The 26918-nt window shown below is 45.5% G+C and overlaps 1 protein-coding gene across 2 annotated transcripts in view; it reads right to left on the reverse strand.

Annotated features, from left to right (window-relative positions):
- The window catches only part of TPH2 (tryptophan hydroxylase 2), a 131661-nt gene that overhangs the window by 51593 nt on the left and 53150 nt on the right, over window positions 1–26918 (reverse strand). For both annotated transcript variants that reach the window (XM_075552768.1, XM_075552769.1), the window contains exon 8: window positions 3637–3763. In XM_075552768.1, the coding sequence (XP_075408883.1) occupies window positions 3637–3763 (127 nt within the window). The remainder of the gene's footprint in view (window positions 1–3636; window positions 3764–26918) is intronic.

Consider the following 26918-nt stretch of genomic DNA (forward strand, 5'->3'; position numbering starts at 1 on the left):
ATACGACAACAGAAGAAAGATCACCTTGAGGATGGAGTGGGACCACAAGCCCGAGAAAGCCGGTGGCCTCTAGAATCCAGAAAAGGACAGGAGACAGATTCTTCCCTAGAACTTCCAGAACAGAGCACAAACTACAAGGCCTCATGTTAGTCCAGACTGACCAGCTGCAAGAGCATACAGGCTTCTTGTTGACCCCCAAATTTATTTTATTTATTTATTTATTTTATCACTTGGGAGTAATTTCAGATTTAACTTGAAATTTAATATTGGCACCAGACTTTTTAATTAATTTTCACACTTAATTCAAACTTTGCCAAGTGTTACATTAATGCCCCTTTCTGGATCAGGATCCAATCCATCACACACTGCATTTCAGTGTAGGTCCCCAGGAAGCAGATGCCAAGATGGGATTAAAACCTCAAGGACATCATGAGGGCAAAGAGGGAGGTAGATGGTAAAGACTGGGAGAGCCTCAGACTCTAGCCTGACACTGAAGGAGAGAGAGCTGGGTAGCTCAGAAACGGCCCCAAGGGGCCCTCAGTTAACCTTCCCTGCGCCCAGGCACAGATCTGCTTTTGTGTCCCACCATCCTCGGTCCTGAGAAGTGTTGTCTCATCTGGGTGCCAAAGGATTTCGGAGTGCAGCAGCTGGGGTACTTTGCCAACTACATCCCCAAGTACCGCATATACTCGTGCATAAGCCGAGTTTCCCAGCACCCTTTAATGCAGTTTTTCTGGTAAAATTAGGTGCTTTGGCTGATATGCGGGCCGGCCTATACTCGGATATGTACAGTAAATTCTCAGGTTCCAAGCTTGTGTCAGTTTTGTCACCTAATCTGGGGCAGTTTCACAGTCTGTCTTTGTCCTTCTTCTCAAAACCTTGACATTTTTGGTAAAAATACTGGCCAGTTATTTTGCCGAACATCCCTCCATTTGGATTTGTCTGTGTTTGGGGCAAGAATGGGGCTGAAGTGCCCTTCTCGGTGTATTCTGTCAGGGACAAAGCATGTGGACCTTACCACAGGGGATGTGATTATCACTTATCAAAGTGCTGTCTACCATGTTTTCTCCCACTGTAATGCTAACACATTCCCTAGTAAATTTTAAGTATTCGGGGATAGTTTGAGAATATGTAAATATCCTGTTTGTCATGATACTTTGGTGCACTACGTTGAGAATCTGATTGCTTGCTTAAATCAGGTAACTGTGCTCATCAAATGGCTACCTTCTATCTTCATTAGACTTTCTACACTTACCAAGTCACAACCGGAGTTCCCCAGCTTCCCATTTACCTCTTTACTCAAATCACTATAGGTTTAAAAAAGAACGCTATGAATTATTACTGTCCAAATAATTGTCAAGGTTTTGTCTGAGGATTAGACGAGGCTGTCTGTACAAAGCAGCTGACACAGGGTAATCACTCAATTAATCCCAGGCTCTGGCTCAAGAATCAACACTGCCAACTACCAGCAAAAAGAAGCTGGCCAAGTTCCTTAACTCACTTAGGGTCTCTGCTTTCTAATCTGCAGTAATGCGTAACTGCCCTTAACAGGCTGTTCTGATGACTGCGATTGAATGTGAAATTGTCAGATGCAGCTATTAAAATATTAAAGGTTCGGCGTGAGCCACTGGTCTAAAAATCTTAGTAGTAGTCGGGTGGAATATCTGGGAAATTAAAGGTAGCACACCCCCAAAGAGGGCACACTCATTTAAGAAAACAATTCCAGGTACAGTTCTAAATGGCTCCGGGATTTCGAACTCGTGAGCTCCAGGGGGAGAGGGGGGAAAAGTGGGGCGAACGCACCACGAACGTCCGCAGCAGCAGCAAACCCCAGGCCACCCAGCGCCCTGGCGGACTGTAGGGCCGACCCACGGGCCCAGCCCGCCCCCGCTGGAGGGTCTGGGCCTGTCAGTCGCGCCGGGGAGTCCGGGCGTGGCTCACCTGAGAAAGCGGAGCCGGGACAAGGAACCGGGTCGCCGAAGCCTGTCCCCCAAATTTAAAGAACATTTAAGAGGAACAGGATTTGAGTCCTGCGAGAATTCCAACACTGCTGCTGTGATGGGGTGGTAATCACTGAGCACTGCCTTTGTTGGAAGCCGCTAGGTTTTCTGTAATTTGTTAGAGTGAAAAAGAGAGAGACCGCAAAAGGAAATACTGGGCTCCGTTGTGGCCCTCAAAGCAGTAAATAGGCATTCCCTACTGACCCCCTAAACCAAAGAGGTTTTGTAAATTCTGACTTTCTCCTGTGGAGCAGCTGCTGAGTTTGAACTGCCAACCTTGTGGTGAGCGATTGACCTGACATTTATCCACATCTCTATGAGATTTAGAAGATTTGGCAACATAAGTCCCTGCATTTTCACCTGACAACTGTAGCAGAGTTGGAGAACCAGGCTTAGGTCACAGACAAGGCACGTTCTCTCTCAGTCCCCAGAAAGCTGCTCGACCCCACACGGACCCCAGGGTCAGAAGTCATAAAGGGTTATTGCACTGTGGTTTTCCTTGAGCAGAGAAATACTTTCCAAGTCCAATACTTCTAACCAAAGTAGGAAAGAAAAGATACACTGAAAGGGTTGTGTGTCTTAAGAAATCTGAGCGAAATGTGTTTCTGGGTGCAAGGAAAGCCATCCCTGCGTGTCTGTAGGCCAGTAACATGTATCTGTGTCAAATAGATCCCATTAAAGGCCCCATTTGGGGACAGCTGACTGGTCCCAGCAGCTTTGTGAATTTGCTAAGCCTGTGCTTCCTACACGGAGCTCTTTGATATGAGATGAAGCTACATCTGGATCCTCGGAACTAAAGGCGGCAGCCAGTATCACACCGTTTCCCTCTCGGGTTTCTGGTTTGGGGAGAACTTCGCTGTCACCATCGCCTCGACTGTGACTTTTGCTGCTTTGTGTTTATAATCATTGCTTCATCTGAGTTTCTCAGTGCTGACTCAAATCTCATCAGAATGCAACCATTAAGCAGGCAAAGCGAGCTCCCCCAGCACAGCACCGAATTTACCATGTGTCTGAAGATTTTTATATTACCGATATTTCTAGAAAATAAACACTGAACAAGTCATGTGAGTCAGCACGCTGCAAACCAAAGCTGCTCCACCACCAGTTTTTGTAAGTAACTTGGTGTTGGGACGCAGGCACTGTCCTGCTCATGAATGCATATTCCCTGTGGCTGCTTCCGCTCATGTTTGCATTCTCAGTGGCTGCTTCCACTCATGTATGCATTCCCTGTGGCTGCTTCCGCTCATGTATGCACTCTCGGTGGCTGCTTCCGCTCATGTATACATTCTCGGTGGCTGCTTCCGTCCGTAGATGCACATTCCCTGTGGCTGCTCTCACCTGACAGGAGCTAAGAAAGCTGGAGGCAGTGGCATCACAGACCTATGACCAGCAAGCCGGGAATATTTACTGCCGAGCCCCTTACATCTGGCTAGCCCCAGCAACTAGAAGGATAAAACATGAATATTTTGGTGGTTTGCAAGCCAAGAACCCACTGTGCTTCGAGAACAGCACAACAAGCGAAGGAATAAAATTACCAGCCTCTCTCCAGATTATGATTTATAGCCAATAACTCTGAGGCCTTCTTACAAATTCACACAACAGAATATGCCTGAGCTTGGAAAAAAGAAGGACTCACCGTGGCTAGTTTCTGAACATCGTCGTCTGAGGCTCCCAGAGATGCCAGGCCTATTTCTTGTGAAAACTGAGCAAACTTTGGATCCGCAAGTAATGGGACATGACCTAGGAGTTCGTGACACGTGTCTCTGGCAAGAACAACAGAGAGATACGTTATACAAAAAGCCTAAAATGACCACTGTAGACTCTTAAATATCTACTAGCATTAATTGTCTTACCAAACTTCAACTACTCTGAGACTCCTTATCACTCTTTAATATTTCTGAAATCTAGAATCATCTTACAATAAAGGTCCTGAGTTATATAACATATATTCATTTAAAATAATTGTATAAATTAAATATATTCATATAAAACAATAGCAACTACTACTTTTGAGTGTTTAGTACACCATAGTTTGGTACATGTATTATTATATAAATGTTTTCATGTAATCCTCCAAATGACCTTAGAGAATTAACATAATATACTAGTGAAAGATTCTACAGATCAGACGTATTCAAATTATAGACCATAAGCTAAATGGTACTGAACACAAATTACAGACCACAAGCTGAACGCTCTCTGTTTTGGTGGATGAGGTTTTACTGGAACAGAGCCACAATGATTCATTTATGCATTGACTGGGGCTACTTTGGGGTACAATGATTGAGGTGAGTGGCTGTGACTGAAACTATATGGCACTCAACACCTAAAATATATACTAGTTGGCCCTTGTGGTAGTTACATAATCTGGTGACAACTTGAAACTATTAAGAGTGAAAGGGGAGGTTAGCCTGCCAATCAGGTCACTCTTGATGACCTCCTTTGGAGGTACTACAGAGATAAATAGGTCGCTGGAGGTGGGACACACTGACTCTGCTTCGTATTCCTGATGACAAGACACATGGAGCTATCCTAGAGTCCTGGAGCTAGAGGAGCCATGTAGAGACCCACGCCAGCACTGAGAAGCTTCTACTACCACTGGATCCACAAGAGTTTCTACCCAATGACCTATGATCTTCCTGCATTCAACATCATTGCATGTGTTTCGTGACTCTGAAGAGGACTTTATAGATTGGTATTGGATATATGGCTAATATCGGACTTATGGACTTGATCTGGACTGGGTTGCGATGTTTTCACAAGATTCAATTGCTCTTGTATATAAAGCTCTTTCTTATATACGTATGAGTGTCCCTGCACTTGTTTCCCTAGTCTACCTGGACTAACACAGCTATTTACAGAAAACTGTGTCAACCCTTACACTAGTGAAGAAGCCAAAATTTTATTCCAATGTGTCATGGTTTTTCATTGCTCTTTCAGTTGCAGGGCATCCCATGTTACACTTTGCCAGGCGCTGGGACGCAGCAGATCACACTGTCCTTGTCAAAGTGGCTTTTCCCCATTGACGATTCATCTATTCACAAGCAGCTCCTTGAATCTGTATACTAAATGGACATCCTAGTCCTCCCCTTTGATGTGCCTATACTACGTAATTGCAACAGCTTCAACCCCCCGTACTAGCCAGAGCTTCCTATCTGGAACCAAGGCCTGGGCAAAGGACAGGTAGATGCCTCAGTGCAGCCAGGCAGCGCCTTGCTGAGTCATCGCCATGAATTACAAAATGTTCTATGATCCTAGCAACCTACGTTGGGCAGGATTTCATTGGGGTGCTCTCGGGTTGCTCAAGATGCAGCAATGTTTGGTTTTCATCACACACACACACACACACACACACACACACTACATATCCAGGTGGCAATGAACCCTAATTTCCCCTGTGCTGCTCTGAAGTCCATCACTTCAAATAGGTGCTTCCATGTAAATTCCAGTCACAACCACTGTTATTAGGAGCCCTGGGGGTGCAGAATTGGGTTTGGCTGCTAACCATAAAGGTCTGGGGTTGGAAACTACTGACCACTCCACAGGAAAAAGAAATTGTAGTCTGCTGTTTCTGTGAAGATGTACAGTTTAGAAAAACCCCTGTGGGGTGGCTCTACCCTTTTCTGTAGGGTCCCCAGGAGTGGAAGTCAACTCAACAGCTAAGAGTTTGTTTGACCGCTGTTATCACTGTCATCGAGCAGTTCGGATTAATCGTGTACATGAAGCCAGGGCAATGGCAGTCAAAGGCCTGAGATTAGCATTCACATGAAATAAATAGGGATTACCCAATTCAAAATAAAACAAAACCTGTTCGCACAGCGCCAGATCATGTCCCCCAAACTGACCAGCTATTTCAAAGCCCTGTCTGGTTGAAAGGAGAGCCACGTGAGGCGATGTGGATACAGCACGAAAAGAAGCCTGAAATCCATCCCCTCTACGGCATGCCAATAGCTTCCACTTTGCACGTAAATAGAATGTGTGGGAAAGGATATGTGGTGGTTATTCAACAGACAGAGAATTACACTAACTGAATTTTAGGTAGAATTCAAATGTTTTCTGGGCTTCTCATTTTACATATGAAAAAAATTAAAGGCAGACAATCATGACATGGAGACAGGACAGAGAAGCCAGGTAAATGACACATCAGGACAGACAGGACAGACAGACAAGACAGCTAACATATTAAGCACTGGGTACTATACTAAATGTTTTCATATCAAATGACTAGTATCTCCACTCCAAAGACAGTCTTATTATTATTCTCCTTCGGCAAATGGGGAAACTAAAATCCAATACATATAAGCATTGTTCCAAAGTCACACCATTATTAAAAGATACCAAATTTGAGGTCAAATTTTTTCTGAATCCAAATTAACACTCTTTCTTCTCCATTTTAAATTACAGATGAAATCCAAATACACATGAGCAAAGCGTGGCATAGATTGAGGAGAGTTTAATCAAGTCTGTTAACACAACTAACTTAGACTTCTACAAACAAATATAACCACCAACTTAGGTCTCTCTTTGTTAGGATGCTATAACAAAGTGCCACAAACTGAGTGATTGAAACCACAAATGTATTCTTTCACAATCCTATAAGGTAGAAGTTTGAAATCTATGGTGTTTCCTGGGCCATGCTACCTCTGAAGGCTTTAAAGACCCCCCTGCCTTGCTCTCTCTGCTCCTGGGGTTCACTTGCAATCCTTGGTCTGCCTTGCTCATCGCGTGGTGTTCTGCTTTTCTGTGTGTCTGGGTTTGATTAGCTACCACCATAGCCTAGCATGACTTCATCATAAATTCACTAGTTACACTTTCAAGCAGCCTGTTTGTCTGAAGTTCTGGGTGACCATGAGTTGCACAGGACAGACTACAGTGGGTCTTGTCTCCTTTCATAAAACTATGGACTTTTTCAGTGATTATAAGCTCTTTCAAATTACTCTAAAAGATTACCCCCCAAAAATGCCCAGAGTTGGAGCCTACCAGAAAGAAATCAACTCAGCTTTTGTGCTCCCCCCAAAGCTATGCATTTAAATTTTGTATTTTTAATCATTTTATTGGGGGCTCATACAGCTCTTATCACAATACATGCATACATCCATTGTGTTGAGCACAATTGTATATTTGTTGCCATTATCATTCTCAAAACATTTTCTTTCTACTTGAGCCCTTGGTATCAACTCCTTATTTTTTCCCTCCCTCCTTCACAAACCCTTGATAATTTATTATTTTTTTCATGTCTTACACTGACCATTGTCTCCCTTTACCCACTTTTCTGTTGTCCATCCACCAGGGAGGGGGTTATATGTCAATCATTGTGATCAGTTCGCCCTTTCTTCCCCCATCTTCCCCTTACCCTCCTGGAATCACTACTCCCATTATTGTTCTTGAGGGGTTTACCTGTCCTGGATTCCCTGTGTTTCCAGCTCTTATCTATACCAGTGTATATCCTCTGGTCTAGCTGGATTTGTAAGGTAGAAGTGGGATCATGATACTGAGCAGGAGGAAGCATTAAAGAATTAGAGGAAAGTTGTATGTTTCATTGGTGCTAGACTGCACCCTGACTGGGTTGTCTCTTCCTTGTGACCCTTCTGTAAGGGGATGTCCAATTGTCTACAGATGGGGTTTGAGCCTCCACTCTGCATTCCCCCTCATTCTCATTGATAAGACTTTTTGTTCTGAGTCTTTGATGCCTGATAGTTGATTCCATCAACACCTCATGATCACACGGGCTGGTGTGCTTCCTCCATGTGAACTTTGTTGCTTCTCAGCTAGATGACCAACTCAACTTCTGAGACAAATCTGTGTGTCTGTATTTTTGTAAAAGCTTAGAGGTGATAATAAAGTAGAGCGAGGGCTAAGAATTACCACTTCCCTGTCAGTTGGCCATACTGTTGTGGCTTGTGTATGACTGTGATGCTGGAAGCTTTATCACTGGTATTTCTAATACCATCAGGATCACCCAAAGTGAACGGGTTCCAGCGGAGCTTCCAGCCGAAGAACAGACAAGGAAGAAGGGCTCAGCTCTCCACGTTGGAGAAAGAAGCCACTGAAAACCTTATGCATAACTCTGAAGCATGGTCAAATGCTGAAAGCCTAAAGAAATATCGCAGAACATATGGGCACCTTGGGTCCGAGGGCAATGGAAAGGTGACTGAAGAGCTGATTTCTTGGAGGGAAGTCGACCCTGGTGACGCGAGTTGGGTAAAGCCTGTGGGAGTGGAGCCTTAGGGATCTTCATTTGCTGATGGTCACAACTCAAGATCAAGAGAAACAGATGGGAGGTCTTCTAATGATTAGAAATTGGAATGTGCAAAATATGAATTGAGGAAAATCGGAAGTGGTCAAAAATGAAATGGAACTAGGTATTAGTGAGCTGAAACAGACTACTATTTGCCATTTAAAATCAGAAAATCCTATGATTTACTAGCCAGATATAACACAATGAAGAGGAATGGCTGGCATCCGTTGTCAGCAAGGATCTGGCTAAACCCATCATGAAGTACAGTGCTGTTTGTAATAGGATGATACCTATGCGCCTTCAAGGAAATTCAATCAACACGACTATTAGTCAACTTTATGCAACAACCACGAAAGCTAATGATGAAGAAAGTGAAGGACTTCACCAACAACTTTAGTCTAAAATTGATCAAACATGCCATCAAGATTCATTGATAGCTACTGGTGATTGGAATGTGAAAGTTGGAGACCGAGAGAAAAATATGGACTTGGTGATAGAAATAAAACTGGAGATCTATGATGTCTTTTTTAAACTTAAAAGGTGACTATATGCATGGGCTTCCCCAGATGGAATACACAGAAATCAGGAGAAGCTGAGTATCAGCAACTAAAAACAGACCAGGGGCCCACTGTGGAACAGATCATCAACTGCTCATTTGTAAGTTCGGTATAAAGATGAAGGAAATGAAAACAAGTCCGTGCAAACAAAAATGTGAGCTTGAGTCTATGTGATCATTTCAAGAGCATCTGAAGCATAGATGTGAGACAATGAACACTAATGGCAGAAGGCCCAATGAGCTGTGGGAGGGCACCAAGACCGTCATGCATGAAGAGAGCGCGATGTGATTTAAAAGACAGCCAGGAAAGAAAAGATCGCAGTGGTTGTTAGAAGAGACTCTGAAACTTGCCATTAATCAGAGAGGAACAAAAGAAAACCGAAGAAAGGATGAATGAAATGTGAAAGAACCTAGAATTAGAATACTGAAAGAAAGAACAGACTCAGTGTATCTGAAAGAATTCAAGAAAAAAAAAAAGCAAGCCTCAAGTTGCACTCTTGAAATCTTGACTGATGCAGGAAGCTTCAAGAGGTGGAAAGACTCCACAGTCACTGTACCAAAAGTCAACAGTCCACCATTTCAGGAGGTAGCATATAAGCAAGAATCAATGGTCGTTCAAGATTCATTGGGAGCATTAGCCAAAACAAGGCTCTAGGAGGTGATGGAATACCAACGAAATGTTTCAGAAAGCTGGAGAAACACTGCAAGCACTCACTCATCTATGGCAGGATATCTGGAAGGCAGCTACCTGGCCACCTGACGGGAAGATATCCATATTTGTGCCCATTCTAAAGAAACATGACCCAACAGAATGCTCACACTGTAGAACGGTATCATTGATATCGCACACATTTTTTTTTTTTGGCTTCAGGTCATACAACAATGGTTGAAGCAGTACATTGACAGGGAACCACCAAACATTTAAGCCAAATTCAAAAGAGGGTGTGAAACAAAGGATATCATTGCTGATGGCTGATGGATCTTGGCTCAAAGCCAGAGAATACCAGAAAGATGTTTGCTTATGTTTCATTGACTATGGAAAGGCATCTGACTGTTGAACCATACACCCTGTGGATAACCTCGAGGAAAAAGGGAATTCCAGAGCGCTTCAGGGTGCTCATGAGAAATCTCTACATGGGTCAAGAGTCCGTTGTGGGAGCAAAACAAGAGAATACTGCATGGTTTAAAATCAGGAAAGGCGTGCCCCGGGGTTACATCTTCTCCTCAGACTTGTTCAATCTCTATGCTAAGGAAAGAATCAGAGAAGCTGGACGATATGGAGAAGAATGTGGCATCAGGATTGGAGGAAGGCTTATTAAAAACCTGTGCTATGCAGATGGAACGACTTTGCTGGCTGAAAGCGAGGCGGACGTGAAGAGCTTGTTGATGAAGAGCAAGGACTTTAGTCTTCAGTGTGGATTAGAACTCGATGCTCAGGAAACCAGAATCTTCATAACGGGGCCAATAGGTAACATCACGACAAATGGAGAAAAGGTAGAGGTTGTCGAGGGTTTCCACAATCCATGCAGCAGTCAAGAGATCAGAAGATGTATTGCACTCGGTCAATCTGCTGCACAGCACCTCTTCAGAGCATTGAAGAGCAAAGGTATTATGAGGACTAAGGAGCAACTGACCCAAGCCGCGGCATTCCCCATTACAGCATCTGTGTGTGAAATCGGGCATTGAATAAGAAAGATCATAGAAGAATAGTTGCATTTGAATCGTGGTGCCGGGGAAGAATATTGGAAGTACCATGGACCGCTAAAACAGCAAAGCAATCTGTGCTGGAAGAAGTAAGGCCAGTGGACTCCTTAGAGGCAAAGATGGGAAGATTTCATCTTACACACTTTGGACACATTGTCAGGAGAGACCAATCCCTTGAGAAGGACATTATGTTTGGTCAAGTGGAAGGGCAGCAAAAAAGAAGAACACCCTCCATGAGATGGATCGACACAGTGGCTGCATCAATGGGCTCAGACATTGAAACAATTGTGAGGATGGCAGGCACAGGACCGGGCGACATTTTGTTGTGTTGTGCATAGGGTGGCTATGGGTCCGACCAGACTCTGGCACCTACCAACAAGATCTGAGAACAGAACTATTGTTACTACTGAGGATGATAAGAACTCTACTAACAGACTCTTAGCAACTAACAGTTAAAACTAAAGATGAATGGGATTATTTAATTTTGAACTCTCCGATGTTTAATTCTACTAAAGTAACACCATATTGTTGGAGCAAACATGGAAGATAGTGACAGAAAGGTAAACACCAACCAAAACCAGACCCACTGCTATTGAGTCAATCTGACTCATAATGATCTTAATCTATGGGTTTCGAAGGCTGCAAATATTTATAGGGCATATAGTCTCATCCTTCTCCTGCAGAACTGCTGCTCGATTTAACCCACCAACCTGCAGTTAGCTGTCCACAGCTTACCAATATCCAATATCACCACCAGGGCCTCAGAAAGGCAATAGGTAACCAGTAATGACTGCACATGCATTTGATTCAGTTACAAATCTGGTACTTATATATCAAAAATGAGCCCTACAGACCCAACCTTGCAATCATTTGAAAAAATGATCAGGCAGCCTGCACCTATGTGGGATTGCGGGAAGTTTGTAATAGCTCAGTCTTATCACATGATGTAAATACTTAAATACTCTCATTGATCTAGGCAGAAGATAGGACAGTGATGATGTCAAGCTGGAGCAGGCATCCAGCTCTGAGGGCATACTGAAGATGGTGTCTGCCCCTGTTATGAATAAATGATGTTGACAGGAACCAAAACAATGATTAGAGGGTCTAACAACTGCAACCAATCACTTTGCTACGTGTCTCACAATAGAAAAGAGAACAGGGTAGCTTGTTGTTAAAATGGTTATGGACGCCCCATCCTGCTGTCTGTGTGTTTCTCCATATGCATGTGAACTGCACAATTTGAGCCTGACTGTGCATCTTTTGGATTTGTTTCATTAAAAAAGAAGCACTTTGAAAAAATAAAATAAACCAGGGACAAGGGAACAACATGGGACCCAAAATGGTAGAGAGGGGGGAGTGGCAGGCCTGGTGGGGAATGATCAAGGGTAAGGTTGCTTAGAGAAGAGGTATACTCTAGCCCAGGTGGCGACGAAGCATGGTAGTAGGGCAGGAGGAAAGTCAAGGGAGATGGAGGAAAGAGCTAGGAGTCAAAGGGCATTCATGGAGGTCTAGACAAAGACATGTACATGCAAATATATATGGGAGGATGGGGAAATAGGTCTATGTGTCTATATTTATAGGTCAAGTATTAAGGTGGAGGAAGGACCTTGGGCCTCTACTCAAACACTCCCTCAATGCATGAATACCTTCTTTTATTAAATTGGAACTCTATGATGCTCACTCTCCCGACACAACGGCTGGAGCCAAAGTGGGTGAACAAGTAAATGTGGTGAAGAAAGCTGATGGTGCCCGGCTATCAAAAGAGATAGTGACTGGGGTCTTAAAGGCTTGAAGATAAACAAGCGGCCATCTAGCTCAGAAGCAACAAAGTCCACATGGAAGAACACACCAGCCTGTGTGATCGAGTGGTCCCAAAGGGATCAGTTATCAGGCATCAAAGAACAAAAAATCATATCATTGGCTGCACACCTCCATGATAGGATCGCTGAAGACAAATGGGTGCATAAGCAAATGTGGTGAAGAAAGCTGATGGTGCCCGGCTATCAAAAGAGATAGTGTCTGGGGTCTTAAAGGCTTGAAGGTGAACAAGCGGCCATCTAGCTCAGAAGCAAAAAAGCCCACATGGAAGAAGCACACCGGCCAGTGCGATCACGAGGTGCCAAGGGACCAGGTATAAGGCATCATGCAAAAAAAAAAAAAGATATAAGTGTGTGTATGTATGTGTATATGTATATATGTATATATATACCATATTAAATGAAGGGGGAAGTGCAGAGTGGAGACCCAAGGCCCAAGTGTCGGCCAATGGAGATCCCCTCATAGAGGGGTTTAGGAGAGGAGATGGGTCAGTCAGGGTGCAAGGTAGTACCGATGAAGAACACAGCTTTCCCCCAGATCCTGGATGCTTCCTCCCCCCAACTACCATGATCCAAATTCTACCTTGCAGGGCTGGATAAGACAGAGGCTGTACACTGGTACATATGAGGGCTGGAGGTACAGGGAATCCAGGGTGGATGATACCTTCAGGACCAAGGGTGTGAGGGAAGATGCTGGGAGAGTGGAGGGTGAGTGGGTTGGAAAGGGGGAACTGATTACAAGGATCCACATGAGACCTCTTCCCTGGGAGAGGGACAGCAGAGAAGGGGGGAAGGGAGACTCCAGATAGGGCAAGATATGACAAAATAACGATGTATAAATTACCAAGGGCACATGAGGGAGGGGGGAAAGGGGAGGGAGGGGAAAAAAAAAAGAGGACCTGATGCAAGGGGCTTAAGTGGAGAGCAAATGCCTTGAGAATGATTGGGGCAGGGAATGTATGGATGTGCTTTATACAATTGATGTATGTATATGTATGGATTGTGATAAGAGTTGTATGAGTCCCTAATAAAATGTAAAAAAAGAAAAGAGGAGGAAAAAAATGATTAGGGCAAAGACTGTACAGATGTGCTTTATACAATTGATGTATGTATATGTATGAACTGTGATAAGAATTGTATGAGCCCCAATAAATTGTTTTAAAAAAATAAAATAAAATAATAAAATGGTTATGGATTCTTATTCTTGGTACAATATTGTATTTACTGCTGAGCTGGTTAAATTCTTCAAGGAGGCTGATGTAAAGGAAGTCTCTCATCTATCTAGGTACCAATGGAATCTGGGCAAAAATCAAAATCAATCTATTCCACTTCTCATACCAGACAGTAATGATCAATCAAATCACTACCCTCTTTCAATTCTCTTCCACTTCTGCTCTGGCACCAGCTACGTGGGCAGCGCATCTTCCCCTGACTCTAAGTGCCTGGAGCTAAAGCAGACCCCACAGTCCTCCAGACCACCACGCCTGCTCACAACCTCAGATGCCAGCCACAAGTGTGGGAAAGACATCCTCACCCACTTCAAACCTCCTGACTACCAATCCGTGGGTTCCCTCTACCCCTTCAGGAGACCAGCCATGTAATTAGGGACCTCCAGGGCCCAGACCACTTTTGATGAGCTAGTTCCCACTCATTATCCCCCTTGGGTTGGATAAATCACTAGAGCAACTCATAGAACTCAGAAAACTCACAATTACAGTGTTAATCCAACAACCAGGACGTACTGGAGAGGTGCACAGGGTAAACTCAGAGAAGAATCCCAACGCCAAACTCCGGTTTCTAAAAAGGATCAGCTATCCGCCCACGAGCATGGATACCTTTCCCTAAGCCCCGATGTCTCTGAGCTTCCCCGGAAGAACCTTTATCAGAACCTCATCACCTGGGCATGCCTGATGGAACTATTCCTCTCCCACACCGCCACCTTTGGACGGAGATGCCAGCTGGTTTTTCTTGATGGCCTCACCGTCTCCAAAGGGAGTCACAGCCCTTAGGTGGGGTCTGAAGTCCTCATCAAAAACACTTCAGTCACTCAGGGAATTTCACCACTTCTAAGACATTCCCTCAGAAATCAAGCCCAAAGACCATATTGCTTGGAGAAAGTGCAATTCTTTAACCTCCAAAGTGCAAAATCTTATAAATAGAAGGTAGAGTGAAAAGTTTGCCACTTTGAAAGAAAAGATGAAGAAAAATACTAGCAAACCCACGACATGAAGGAATCGATTTTCCACAGTGGGGAAAGGGGGTGTGGGGGGGAAGGTACCACCTGGATTTAAAGGTAAGTTGTCAGAAACCCAAAACTCACTAGCAAATTTAAAAACCTTTAATAACATTGGCATGATGAATTAATCCTTCTGTACATGAAAGAGTATAAATGACATCATAAATGTAAAGGGGGGAAAGTCATACAATCCAGCAAAGTAAAATACAGTATTTTATTAAGAATGAAAGCCTGGAGCAAGAGCACTAACACAAATACTAATGGAGTGTCCTTTGCCCTGTTGTGGGTGGAAATGGCAGTGCTGTCTTTGGATGGTTTATGCCCTCTTCAGCCCTGTCTCCAGGCAGAACCTCTGAGTAAGACCTGCCCGTCAGGTTTCTGAGCAAAGTGCAGGCGCAGTGTGTCTAATCACCTCACTGCTCTGTGGGGGTCAAGGCTTGACACACCTTGACTTCAAGGTGAGGTGCGAGGCTATTCATTATCTTTTATGACTTTGGTGGGACATTCTGAGAAATAAACACCAGATTGTTCTCTACCCCACCTCCTTGGCTAAGGGGCATGTAGAGAAAAGAAACTGAGAGGTCTACACACTACAGCTACCAGACTCAAGAAAGACTGTCAACGTCAGTAGTAGGAGAAATCCTTTAACGCAGAACACTTGACATTTTCTTTCAATTCCCAGAGACCAAAAGGATTCCGAGTGCAGTTGCCCCCCATTCCCAGAGCTAAGAGAGCTTCCATGCTGTGGGGGTTGTAAGGGGAAGGCTGAGCCTCTCCAGGACCACTGAGTCTTCTCTATGGACTTTTTACCAAGTAAGTTGCTTTGGGTTGAAATCATGCTATTTTAGACCTCTTCACAAAGTGGTAAGTGCCACTGTGACTCCATCCTGCTCTCTGATATGCCCGAGTCTACCTGCCTCCTCCACCGCTGGGCTGCGGCGTGTCTAATTATGAATCTGTTTCCCATGTGAGTCCACCACTATTGCCTTATCGCACCAGATCGCTCGTAAAAGATTCAATTATTTGGCTATAATTGCACCTGTCAGCACATGCAGCCTCCAATCTCTACATCGGCAAACTGTTCTCTCTTTAACTCACATCCCTTTGATGCCTTTTCGTCTGAATAATGCTTCTCAGAACCCCTTTCACAAAAGCACTCTGTTCCCTGCAAATGTAGGACCTTTTGAAACCGTTAACACTGTAAAACATCGTGTCTCCTTCGGAGTAAAAAGAGGAGAGGGGCAAAAAAGCTAGAGCTGATATCAGACATTAAACTTTTGCTGCTCTAAATTGGAATCTTCTCTGATAAGGCCTGTTACAGGGGAATTTCTAAAGCCGGCAGAAATAGGCCTACACAAAGGGTTCTGGGGCAGAAAAGGAAAACGCCTCCAGGGAATTCTTAAATCATTCAAAGAAAATTGCGCAAGCGGGGGCAGGATATAAGGGGTCCAGGTTGTCAAGTTCAAATTCAAAATGAGTCTGGCATTTGTCACCTCTTATCAGTTTTCAAAGTTGAATCCTCAAGATACATGTTGAACAACTCCTTTTGATTTTGCTATAAATTAAAGCACTTAAGAGGCAGGGAGAGGGCTCGCTTCCCATCCCCAATCAGCACATCTGTCTTCTAAAATGTATGTTTATAGGTCTTGTTTGTTCTAAACAACACCGAAGCCAGCACTCGGAGCTAAATCACGAAGAGACGGAAAGAAAGATGAGTGGGAGGGGTGGCGCGTTTGCTCTGATGAGAAGACACTGGGGGATGGAGCCAGCAGCCAAAATAGGGTAGAGGGTTTTGCTTTTGCTTTCTTTCCCACTTTCGCACAGCATTAGGTGGGTGAGAACAAGTCATCTGGGGTGGGACACAGGATGCAACGCAGGAGGCTGCTGTGATTTGGTTTTGCTGCACTGAGGAGACAGTAACGCGAGTTAATTTTGGTCTGGAAGTCATTTTTTATTTTCTCTTTCTCCCTTTCTCTCGCCACCCTGCCCACCCCCTTGCATGCTTTAGAGCCATCTAAGCTTTAGCTTCAAAAGAACACAGGGTGAAAACGAGCCCAATAAGATGGTCGGCAGCTCTTATACGCTCTCCTTTTGGGATTCCCTTGAAATGGATGGACACGTGTGTGGCCCTCTCTTCCTGGGCCGAGACCCTGCATGTCGCCTTCCCTTTTTATCCCCTAGGAATCGTGAGACGGTCCACGGCTGGTACTCTTCTGGGCTAGGCTTCTGTTGAAACTGGCAGATACTGAGGAGGCTACCTTTTATTTTCTTTCTTTTTAAGATCGCACAGAGATCTCTTTTTAAAATTTAGTTTGGGAAGCATTTATTGTGCGCCTCTTGTGTACCAGGTACTATTAAAAGTACATCAAGCATAATAGTCCTAGAATAACTCAGGAAAAGTCACCTTGTGTTTCTATAAGAGGGGAGCCCAACAGTAAGTACGAACTTGCCCGCTCCAGGGAGGGAATCGTGTCGAGCTTTTACAAGTACCACACAAAGGAAGCTCTCTTGATATGGCTTTTCCTTACCCGCTGTCCTGAGCTAGTTCTTTATTTCCTGGGGACATAAGAGATTCGTTTAACTCGTTCCACTCTGCCTGGCAAACCCCACTAAATGCTAGGGTGGTGTAATGTAGAGGGGGCAATGAAGGAGAGCTCAGCTGGTCACCTAACGGTGAGCAGCTCAGACCTACCCAGCAAGTCTGCAAGCAAGAGGCCCATCAAACTGCCTCCCCGAGAGCTAAAAACACCCTAGAGAGGAGCTCGACTCTGCCATGCAGGGTGGTCAGGAGTCGGGGTTCAACTCAATAGGAGCTGCTAACCAGCACCACCACCTAGCCTGATGGTTAAAAGCAGATACTCAGGAGTTAAGAGAGCCAAGTCCTTTTCTCCCAGGCTTGTGTAGAAAAGCTACGCAGAGCAGTGCTGTCCCATCGGGCTTTGTTGCATGATGGTACCTATGATGGTGAGTACCAGATAATTGAAATGTGACTCGTGCTGTATTAACATAGCACAGACTTAGCATTTCCTCATCTGGAAGTGGAGCTGATCAGGATAAAGTTGGTCATCCTGTGGCAGTTTGCTTATTGCTGGGTCGACGAAAGCTATGGCACCAGGATTTCAACTGTCAATCGGGGCCCCGTGGTGAGCAGGTGCCAGCACATCACCCAGACTTGGGTGGAATGACCGACCAGCAAGGTCTGATTACCTACTTGCAAGTATTTTTGCACACTGAACACGCAATGGGTCACAACGGAATATTATCTGACAGCGCTGGAAGATGAGCATGCTTGGTGGGAAGACACTCGGAATACACAGTGGGCCCAACAATGGCCTCAAGTACAAGAGCGACCACGAATGTGGTGCAGGACCAGGCGATGGTGCTTCCGGTTGGACACGGGCCCCAAGGAGCCGGTGTGCGGGCTGAGAGGCAGGCTACAGTAACAACAGCAGTCTCACTGTGTTGTCAGGGAAAGGATGGATGAATGGATAGCATAATTTCCCAAGAAACGAGCTATTCATATTCACATTCATTCACATTAATAGTTATAATTAATGGTATTCATACCTATATCCATTGTCCTTGAGTAGATGTGCCCTTTTAGAAGACGTGTTATCACTCAAACGAGAAACAGGAAAGTCCTCCGGGACAGAGGTTGCTTTATGCTCACCCTCGGCTGGCTCTCTAGGGCTTAGAAACACTGGCACGCAGGAGATGCCAGTGGCTGCTCTTTGAACTCTACTGAAACCAGCAGCTCGGACAGGGTTCAACTGCCCCAAAGAGAGGTGATTTCAAGGGAGAGATGACGACTTAATTTTTTACTTAAAAAAATGTTATAATGGAAAAGTAGGGCATCAGACCACATCTTGGTTTTGTTTTCTCCTAATTGTGTGACCTTTAGTGAAATTGTCTACCTGCTTTGAGGCCCTGAATTCCCATCAGTAAAACGATGACAATAAACATGACCTACCTCACAGAGCTGAGTGGAATGATACCGAACAAGCAGAATGTGGGGTATCCTCAGACCCCTTTTCTGTCTCTCTCCGGATGGTTTCTACACCTGTCAGGTGAGGTCATTCTCGCCAGAGCAGTAAGGAGGTGCCCACAGTGGTCACCGCGTCCTAGCCCCCAAGTTAATCGGTTTTAATATATTCCTCTGCACTTGCGATTTAAAAGTGCAAATGTTTCTGAGGAGGAATTCTCCCAGGCCTTCTCAGGCTTCCACACCTGGAGGCACACAAATGAACGTCTCCCGGACGGCAGGATGCCGTCAGAATATGAATGTTGATTCGGGTGAGGGTGTTTAAAAATGAAAAATTTTCTATTGTGGGCACTGCAAAAGGAAAGCAAAGTTGGTTGGTGAAGGGAAAAGAAAAAAAATAAAAGATGTCCTGCTTTGAATCTGCTTTTTAAAAAAAGTTTTTAATGGCTAGAGAGCTAAAATTTCATCCCAAGTCACTACTGATAAGGTTATAGCCAAAAAAGAACCAAAAAGGGCTCCAGCAGGCACTTAGGCATAAATTGGATCTCAAAACACATAGGCTTTAAATAATGTAGGGCTTTTTTAATAGTATGTCTATTATTAGCATGCTTGGAGCTCTGAGACAAAGGGGGAAAATACATGAAAAACAAAACAAAAACATCTTCTGGTTTATGTTTGCTTTTAGACACCTCACAAAACTAGACAAAGCATTAGGATTGAAAACTAGGGAGTCCAGGCCTAGGGACTTGGCCTTGCAACTGAGAACACGCTGGAATTTTATGAGGCCCACCAGCCTCCACAAGAAGTTAGTAGGTGCCAAGTAAAAGGAGGGCCTATTTGGTACTTGCATACAGCGTCTTTCTCTCTAAAGATCAAAGTATTATTTCATCATCCCTCACACTGGGAGGTTAAATGGTTTGTCGACAGTCACGCTGAGAGCTGAATGCTGGACTTGGATTTCTTAGCGGTCTGTCCATTAGGTCCTTCTGCCTGAAGACAAGAACACAGCAGCCTCCTTCCTGGCTGCCTAACCAGACTATACAGAGGGCCATCCCTTCTTTTTGCCCAGAGTATCATCCTGAAATTGGAGCTGCCTCCTCTTGATAAATGGGGCAGATGAACCGTAGCCCTGAGACAATCGCAGGAGAGAATCCAACTCTGCTAGCCAGCCCAGTGACTGGTTGGGACAGCACTATGCTAGAGTGCCCCAGGGGCACAGGGGCCGGGGGTCTTACCGTAGGCAGAATTTGTCATTAGAAAATCAAGAACGAAGCTACTGGAGCTTCTGCATGCAGGTAAGTTCTGAATTGTTCTGTTCGGCCTCACTGTGGAACCTGGGAGAAGCGAATGCGCACATAAATGCTGCCGCTGCTCCCTGGTTAAATCCCTGCTCCTTTGCTGACCAGCTGTGCCACCCCAGGCAAGCCACCTACCCTCTCTGTGCCTTAGAAGCAACTCAGAGGGCTGCTGTGTCCAACAAGTACTCCATATGCAGCGCTCAAAAGAGCATGTGACATACAGGAGTTTCCATGCACGGTTTGCTATGAACAGTAGACAGATCATTGCTGTCACAGATGTGGTTGAAATTATCTTTGTTGGGGGATGGGAAGCCAGTTTCAATGGAGTTGATTCTAATTGATGACAACCCACATATATTTCCGTAGCTGCTGTTTGTGGAAGTCAGTTGCCAGCTCTTTCTTCAGAGGATTCAAACTCCCAAGCTTTCAGTTAGCAGGCGAGCATGTGTTCACCGCTTGCCCCACTCCGGCACGCCAGGAAGAAAAGAACACGTTCACATCTCAATTGGCCTTAGGTACCGTCCAAACTAAAAGACACTTCTGAGAGAGGAGACAGCTGCTAAGCTGGGGGCACGATTTCTGGTTAGAAAGCAGAAGTGAGAGGCCAGATGGGATCAGCTTTCTGAGAACATGCCATTTTCTGAAAATTATCCGGAGTGAAGCTGCTCTGCCATCCTGAGACTGGTGCTGCCGAGGAAGCCAGTTGGCTGGGCAAGAAGCTTGGCACCAGGCTCAGGTATCCTTTGGGGAACCGCAAGTTTAAAGTAAACAGGACTCCTCGGCAAGAAGGTTAAACTCTCTAAGCCTCCAGCTTATCGTCCCTGCTCTGCAGTAAGTCTGTGTCCAGACCTGGCTTTGGCAGGGGCTGATACTAAAAGCACCCTGGACGGCCAGGGCTTAAGTCAGACAATCTGCAGACCAGCCTCTCCCACAGAGGAGCAGGGGGCAAGCCAGGAGGAGGCCAGATTGTTGCTCTCGTTACTGCCTAGGGAGAGGCATCTGCCCAAGGAGGAGGGAGCAGCAGCCTTCCTATAAATGCAAAGGCCTGTGTCCTTACCTGCTTATATTCTTACTTAACAAATGGGAATTCATGTCTGAGCCCCAAGAGAAGGAAAGAAGTGATGTCTTCCACCAGTTTTAGGAAGGGCTCTCTTCTAATAAGCTCAAGCCCCACATGGAGTTCATTTACTTAGAATCAGGTAAAAATACTTGTCAGAAATCACTCACTTTTCTTTCCCTTGTGAAAGCAAAATGCACTGACAATTATAAGAAAAATGACCTGGTCCCAAGCTTTTCAATATTTCTAATATTTAAAAACAATTACATTTAAAATATACATGAAATTGTGACACACACACCCCGAAAAAATTGCTTTCCTTCATGAAAATGAATTTAGTAATACAATGGCAATAAAGGTCTCAATAGTAGTCAGTGGCATCCTAATTATTTCCTAATGCTGAACGTTTGCTCTTTGAGTTGGAAAGGGACACCACTGAGAAACAGCTTTAAAAGATGTACCCACATGAAGCCAAACTCCGAACCAAAAGAAACCCGCTGCCAGCTACTTGTGCCAACTCAGAGTGACCCCTCACAGTTTTGGAGACTGTAAATCTTTATGGGAGCGGACAGCCTCATCTTTCTCCTGCTGAGCAGCTGATGGGTTTGAACTGCCAACCTTGCAGTTAGCAGCCTGAAGCCTAACCCACAGCGTGACCTGGGCTCCTTGTACCCACATTAGCATGTGCTGAATGATACATCATCCCAACATAGCCGTGAAACTGGGAAGAACTAAATCAGACTCTTGATTGGAAAAGCTTGTACGAAGCTGTGCCAAGTATATTTTGGTCCCTGGTATGTTGAGCACATCTGAAACACAACATAGAGCGAGTATTTGAAAATGTTTTCATTCACAATGTGGATGAACCTAGAAAGCATTATGCGAAGTGAAAAATGCCAGACAAAAAAGGCCACATAGTATATGACTCTTTTGATGTAAAACATCCAGAAGAGCAAAGCCCACGGAGCCAGAAAGCAGATTTGCGCTTGCCTGGGGCGGGCGAGGATGGGAAGCGACTGCGCAGTGGGGACAGGGCTTCCTCTGGGTGATGGGGATGTTTGGGAACCAGTGGCGATGGTTACCCGGCATTGTCAATGCACAGAATGCCACCGAGTGGAACGCTTTAAAATGGTTGAGTTTTATGCTCTGTGAGTGTGATCCCAATTTGTTTTAAAAAAAAAATCATGTGTACCTTTTAAGAGGAGATTTGTTTGATACAAAATGACTTTATTATTATTCAGCCTGTGTTTTTCTGGAAAGATCCTGTACTCACTTGACCTCAAAAAATGAGGTCGAAGAATGTATCTTTATATTTGAAACTCGGAGTTGCTTCTCTCAGAGCAAACGGCAAGGGGCAGGGAGCTGCTGTGTGTGCGAGCGGGTGTGGAGAGAGGCACCATACGAAGCTGCTAACCGATTCTACAGGCTGTGGCTGGAGCCCACCCGGCAGGTTTCTCTGCCGGAGAAAGGGGTGGTACCCTGTTCCGATCTAGAGTGCCTCCAGGTGCCTTCCAATCACTCATGTCCAACGCATACCCACCCACTGCTGCCGAGTGGGTTCTGACTCATAAGGACTCCACAGGACAACGTGGGACTGCCCCAGGGGACTTCCAAGACTCTAAACCTTTCAGGAGTCCTGGTGGCTGCTCACCGCAAGGTCAGTGGTTCCCAACCACCAGCTGCTCCATGGGAGAGAGATGAGGCTCCCGACTCCTATCCTGTCCTATAGGGTTGTCATGAGTCAGAATTGACCCAATAGTAGTGAGGATTTTTTTTAAATAAATGTTTAAAAACCTTTAAGTAAGGACCTCTAGTGGTGCAGTGGATTATGCACTGGGCTGCCTCCCAGAAGTTCAGCAGTGTGCAACCACCAGCCGCTCTGCAGAAGAAAGACGAGGCATTCTGCTCTCATAAAGCTTTGCAGTCTCAGAACCCGCAGGACGGTTGGTTATACACTGTCATATAGGGTCATGATGAGTTGGAACTGAGTCGGTGGTTTTTCAGTTTTGAAACCTTTAAGGAAGCTTCCAGCCCTGTCGTTCTCCTGAGGAATGCGTGCAGGGTTTGAATCACCCACCTTCTGGCTAGCAGCCCAGCACCGACCACCCCCGCAGCAGCATGCCTCAACCCGACTCCTGACGAGTCTATAAGCCAGAGTCCAAGTCCCCACAGGGTTGCCCATGTGAGCCCTCATGGCACAGGGTTACACTATGGTTGCACTGCCAACCATAAGGTCAGCCGTTTGAAACCACCAACCACTCCAAGGGCCAAAGACGGGACTTTCTACTCCGTAAAAAATCACTCTCGGGAACTCATGGGCTTGCTATGAAGCAGCATCAAGTCCATGTCAGTGAGAGGATCTCCTAGGCTGTCATCGTTCTCAGAGTAGACTCCCAGGTCTTTTTTTCCCCCCTGGAATCCTCTGATAGATTCAAACTGCCAACCTTTGGTGCCCAGCCAACCCCTAATCATTTCACCAACAGGGCTCTTGCCAGGGGAGAGTGCAGCCTACGAAACCAGACAGGGCAGTGGTGCTCTGCCTGGTGGGGTCGCTCTGAGCAGGTACCAGTTAAACAACACCTAACCGTAACTCACCCATTCTTTTCCCAAGGGCTCTGAGGACACACCAGGCGGCATCTGGCCACCTCTGGCTCCATCTAAGAATCTGGAGCAGTGTGATTTGGCCGAGATGAGCACTCATTTGCTAACCAAGAACAGTCAACTGTCCAACCCACGAGCTGCTCTCAGAGAGAAAGATGAAGCGGTCTATTTTTGTAACGATTTTGTAAACTGGCTATGGGATGGTTCTACTTTATCTCATGGGGTCCCTATGAGTAAGGATCCCTACCGGCACAGTGGGTGATGCACTGAGCTACTAGCTACCAGGTCATCAACTGGAACCCACCAAGCAGAACATGGAAGAAAGATGAGGCTGTCTCCTCCCATAAACATTGAATCTTGGAAACCTTTGGGAGCAGTTTAGCTCTGTCCTAGTGGGTCACGGGGAGTCAGAATTGACTTCCTGGCAGTCGGCTGTGAGTTAGAACCAACAGGGTGGCTTATATAAGAGAAACCCCTTGGAGCAGAAAACATTTAGAGTCCCTGGTGCAAACAGTTAACATGCTTAACAGCTGATCGAAAAAGCTGGAGGGTTAAGTCTACCTGGACGCACTGTCAAAAAGGCCTGGTCATTGTCTTCTCACCAAAGCCACAGCAGACGTGCCTGCGGAGCACAGTCCTCCTCAGACATGCAGAGATGTGCCGGGAGTCAGCCTCAACTCAACAGCAACTGAGACCAGCAGTGACGTCAATAGACAGCAGCTCCAAGGCCGGCCGCAGGCACCCGAAGGACCCCCAAAGGGAGAGGGACGCCACTGGAGCCCTGTCCACTCCACAGTGTCAAACAGGCCCTGGGTTTGGTGTTTCAGGTGGGTCCCGTATTCATATCCAGGCAGCCCTCATTTCCTGTGCTTTCCGGAGAGTGTGAAGATCTGTGCACTCCTGCACATGGCACACTATCAGAGCCGTTTTTCCAATAGCATGTGGCCACCTCTCATCTAGGGCCCATTTTGGTCATCCTTACCATAATTCAAGCTTTTCATAATGCCACTGCTCACTTAATAGAGCCCAGTGGGTCACAAACACAACTTTCAGATGCACTTGGAAGCCAAACCATTCGTGTGACTCACTTTATCGTGACAGTCACTTGACCGAAACTCACAATGTCTCCAAGGTAGGCCTGTGTCTACCACTAAAAAACCAATTGGCATGTCCCTTTCATAACTTACTTATTCTACCAAAGTTTGTTGAGCATCTCCTGTGTGCCAGGCTCCGCACTAGACACTAGGGATTAGTCATGAGACAAATGCAGTCACTATCTCTAAGGAACTTGCATTGGGTGCAATTGAAAGACCCAGCGCCGGTGCACCCAGATGAGGCACATCCCAGGCATTGTCCAATCGGCTCTTCCCTGTCTGCACACAGCGGAACCAATGCCCAGAAGCTATTCACTCCAACTATGAAGTCCCTCATTCCTCCTCTATCCGCCCTGTTTCACTGGTAGTAGTCCCTGGCCTCTTCCACCGCCACAACAAATTCACCCAACTCACCAATGCCCAAGCAGAGATGCACATCATATGACCCCATCCACCACATTCTGAATAAAAAGGGGTGACTATTTACATATATTTTTGTAAAAATCACCAACCTTCTTGCAGACACCAGAGCCACCACCTGCACCATAGCCCCCTAGTCCCACCTTAGTCTCCCTCTTAATGACCTGACCACACACTAGTCATGATGCACCATAGAGATTCAGGAAGAGGTGGAAAGGTCACTGAAGGTGATCAGTTACGACTTCTCAAGGAAGAAAGGCTTTGGAGAAAGGATACTTTCTACTCCCATAAAGAGTTGCCAGTCTCCACACCAGCCTGTGTGATCACGATGTGTCGAAGGCATGAGGTATCAGGCATCAAAGCCCATCTGTAGGCAACTGGACATCCCCTTACGGAAGGGTCTCAGGGAGGAGAAAAGCCAGTCAGGGTGCAGTGTCGCAACGATGAAACATACAACTTTCCTCTAGTTCCTAAATACTTCTTCTCCCCCACCCCACACCCCCCACTATCATGATCCCAATTCTACCTTACAAAGCTGGCTGGACCAGAGGATGTACACTGGCACAGATTAGGAACTGGAAACACAGGAAATCCAGGACAGATGATCCCTTTAGGACCAGTGGTGAGAGTAGCAATACCGGGAGGGTGAAGAAAGGGTGGGGTGGGAAGGGGGAACCAATTACAGGGATCTACATATAACCTCCTCCCTGGGGGACAGACAACAGAAAAGTGGGTGAAGGGAGACTTTGGACAGTGTAAGATATGACAAAATAATAATTCATAAATTATCAAAGGTTCATGAGGGAGCGGGGAGGAGAAAAGGAGAGGAGGAAATGAGGTGCTGATGCCCAGGGCTTACATGGAGAGCAAATGTTTTGAGAATAATGGGAGTAACGAATGTACAAATGTGCTTGACACAATTGATGTGTGTTTGGATTGTGATAAGAGTTGTATGAGCCCCCAATAAAATAATTTTTTTTAAGTTGCCAGTCTCAGAAACTCAAAAAGGCAGTTCTACCCTGTCCTATAGGGTCGCTTGGGGTGCCATCAACTCAATGGCAGTGAGTCTGGTTGGGGTTTGAGGAAGAAGATGGAGGGAAGTGTGTGAATGAATGGTCTTTTCTAAGGAATTACTTATTTATTCATCTACTCAATAAACATTAACTTAGCACCTACTGGAGATACAAAATGAAAAAAGCATGATTCCCAACCTTGAATTGATTACATTATTTTGAAATAAACTGACCCAAGAGCAAACAGTTACCATATCATGTTCCCATTCACACTAAAATGTAAGAAAGGCCAACTGCCACAGGTACACCATATTCTCTCTAAGGAAGTCTTCAGAGAAAAGGTTGGAAGTAAGCCAAGTCCTAAAGAATTAGAGGGCTCCCCCAGAGCTATAGAGCATTCCAGAAGGAGTCACCTGTACAAAAGAACAGAGGCAAGACAGCAGGTGTACATGGCTGCAGCACCAGGTTGGAGAGGAGCTAGAAACAGAAGATGTGGTTCAATGAACACAAACTGTTTTTTCTCCTGTGGACCAACCAGGGTTCAAAGGGGAATGCCACACTCACATGTGTGTTTCAGAAAGAGCATAGTGTCTCCAGACTGCTTCTAGGACAGGTGGGAAACAACTGCCCTACCAAGGAGCCAATTTGACTCATGGCGGATTTCTGTGATGGCTGTGATCTTTCAGACGTAGAATGCCAGGCCTTTTTTCTGAGGCACCTCTGAGTGGATTTTAACCACCCGTTGGGGGTTGGTTGGACATTTAGTGGGTTGCACCACCGGAGACTAATGTTCTAAACATGGAGAGGACACTACTTGCAGGCAGCGCAGCCAGTCTGACTTCTTATTTCAGAAGTTCTCAACCAAAGGCAAGGGAACCAGGTACGGAACTAAGAGTGCTCTT

Source organism: Tenrec ecaudatus, chromosome 6, assembly GCF_050624435.1.
Source record: "Tenrec ecaudatus isolate mTenEca1 chromosome 6, mTenEca1.hap1, whole genome shotgun sequence".
Lineage (NCBI taxonomy): Eukaryota > Metazoa > Chordata > Mammalia > Afrosoricida > Tenrecidae > Tenrec > Tenrec ecaudatus.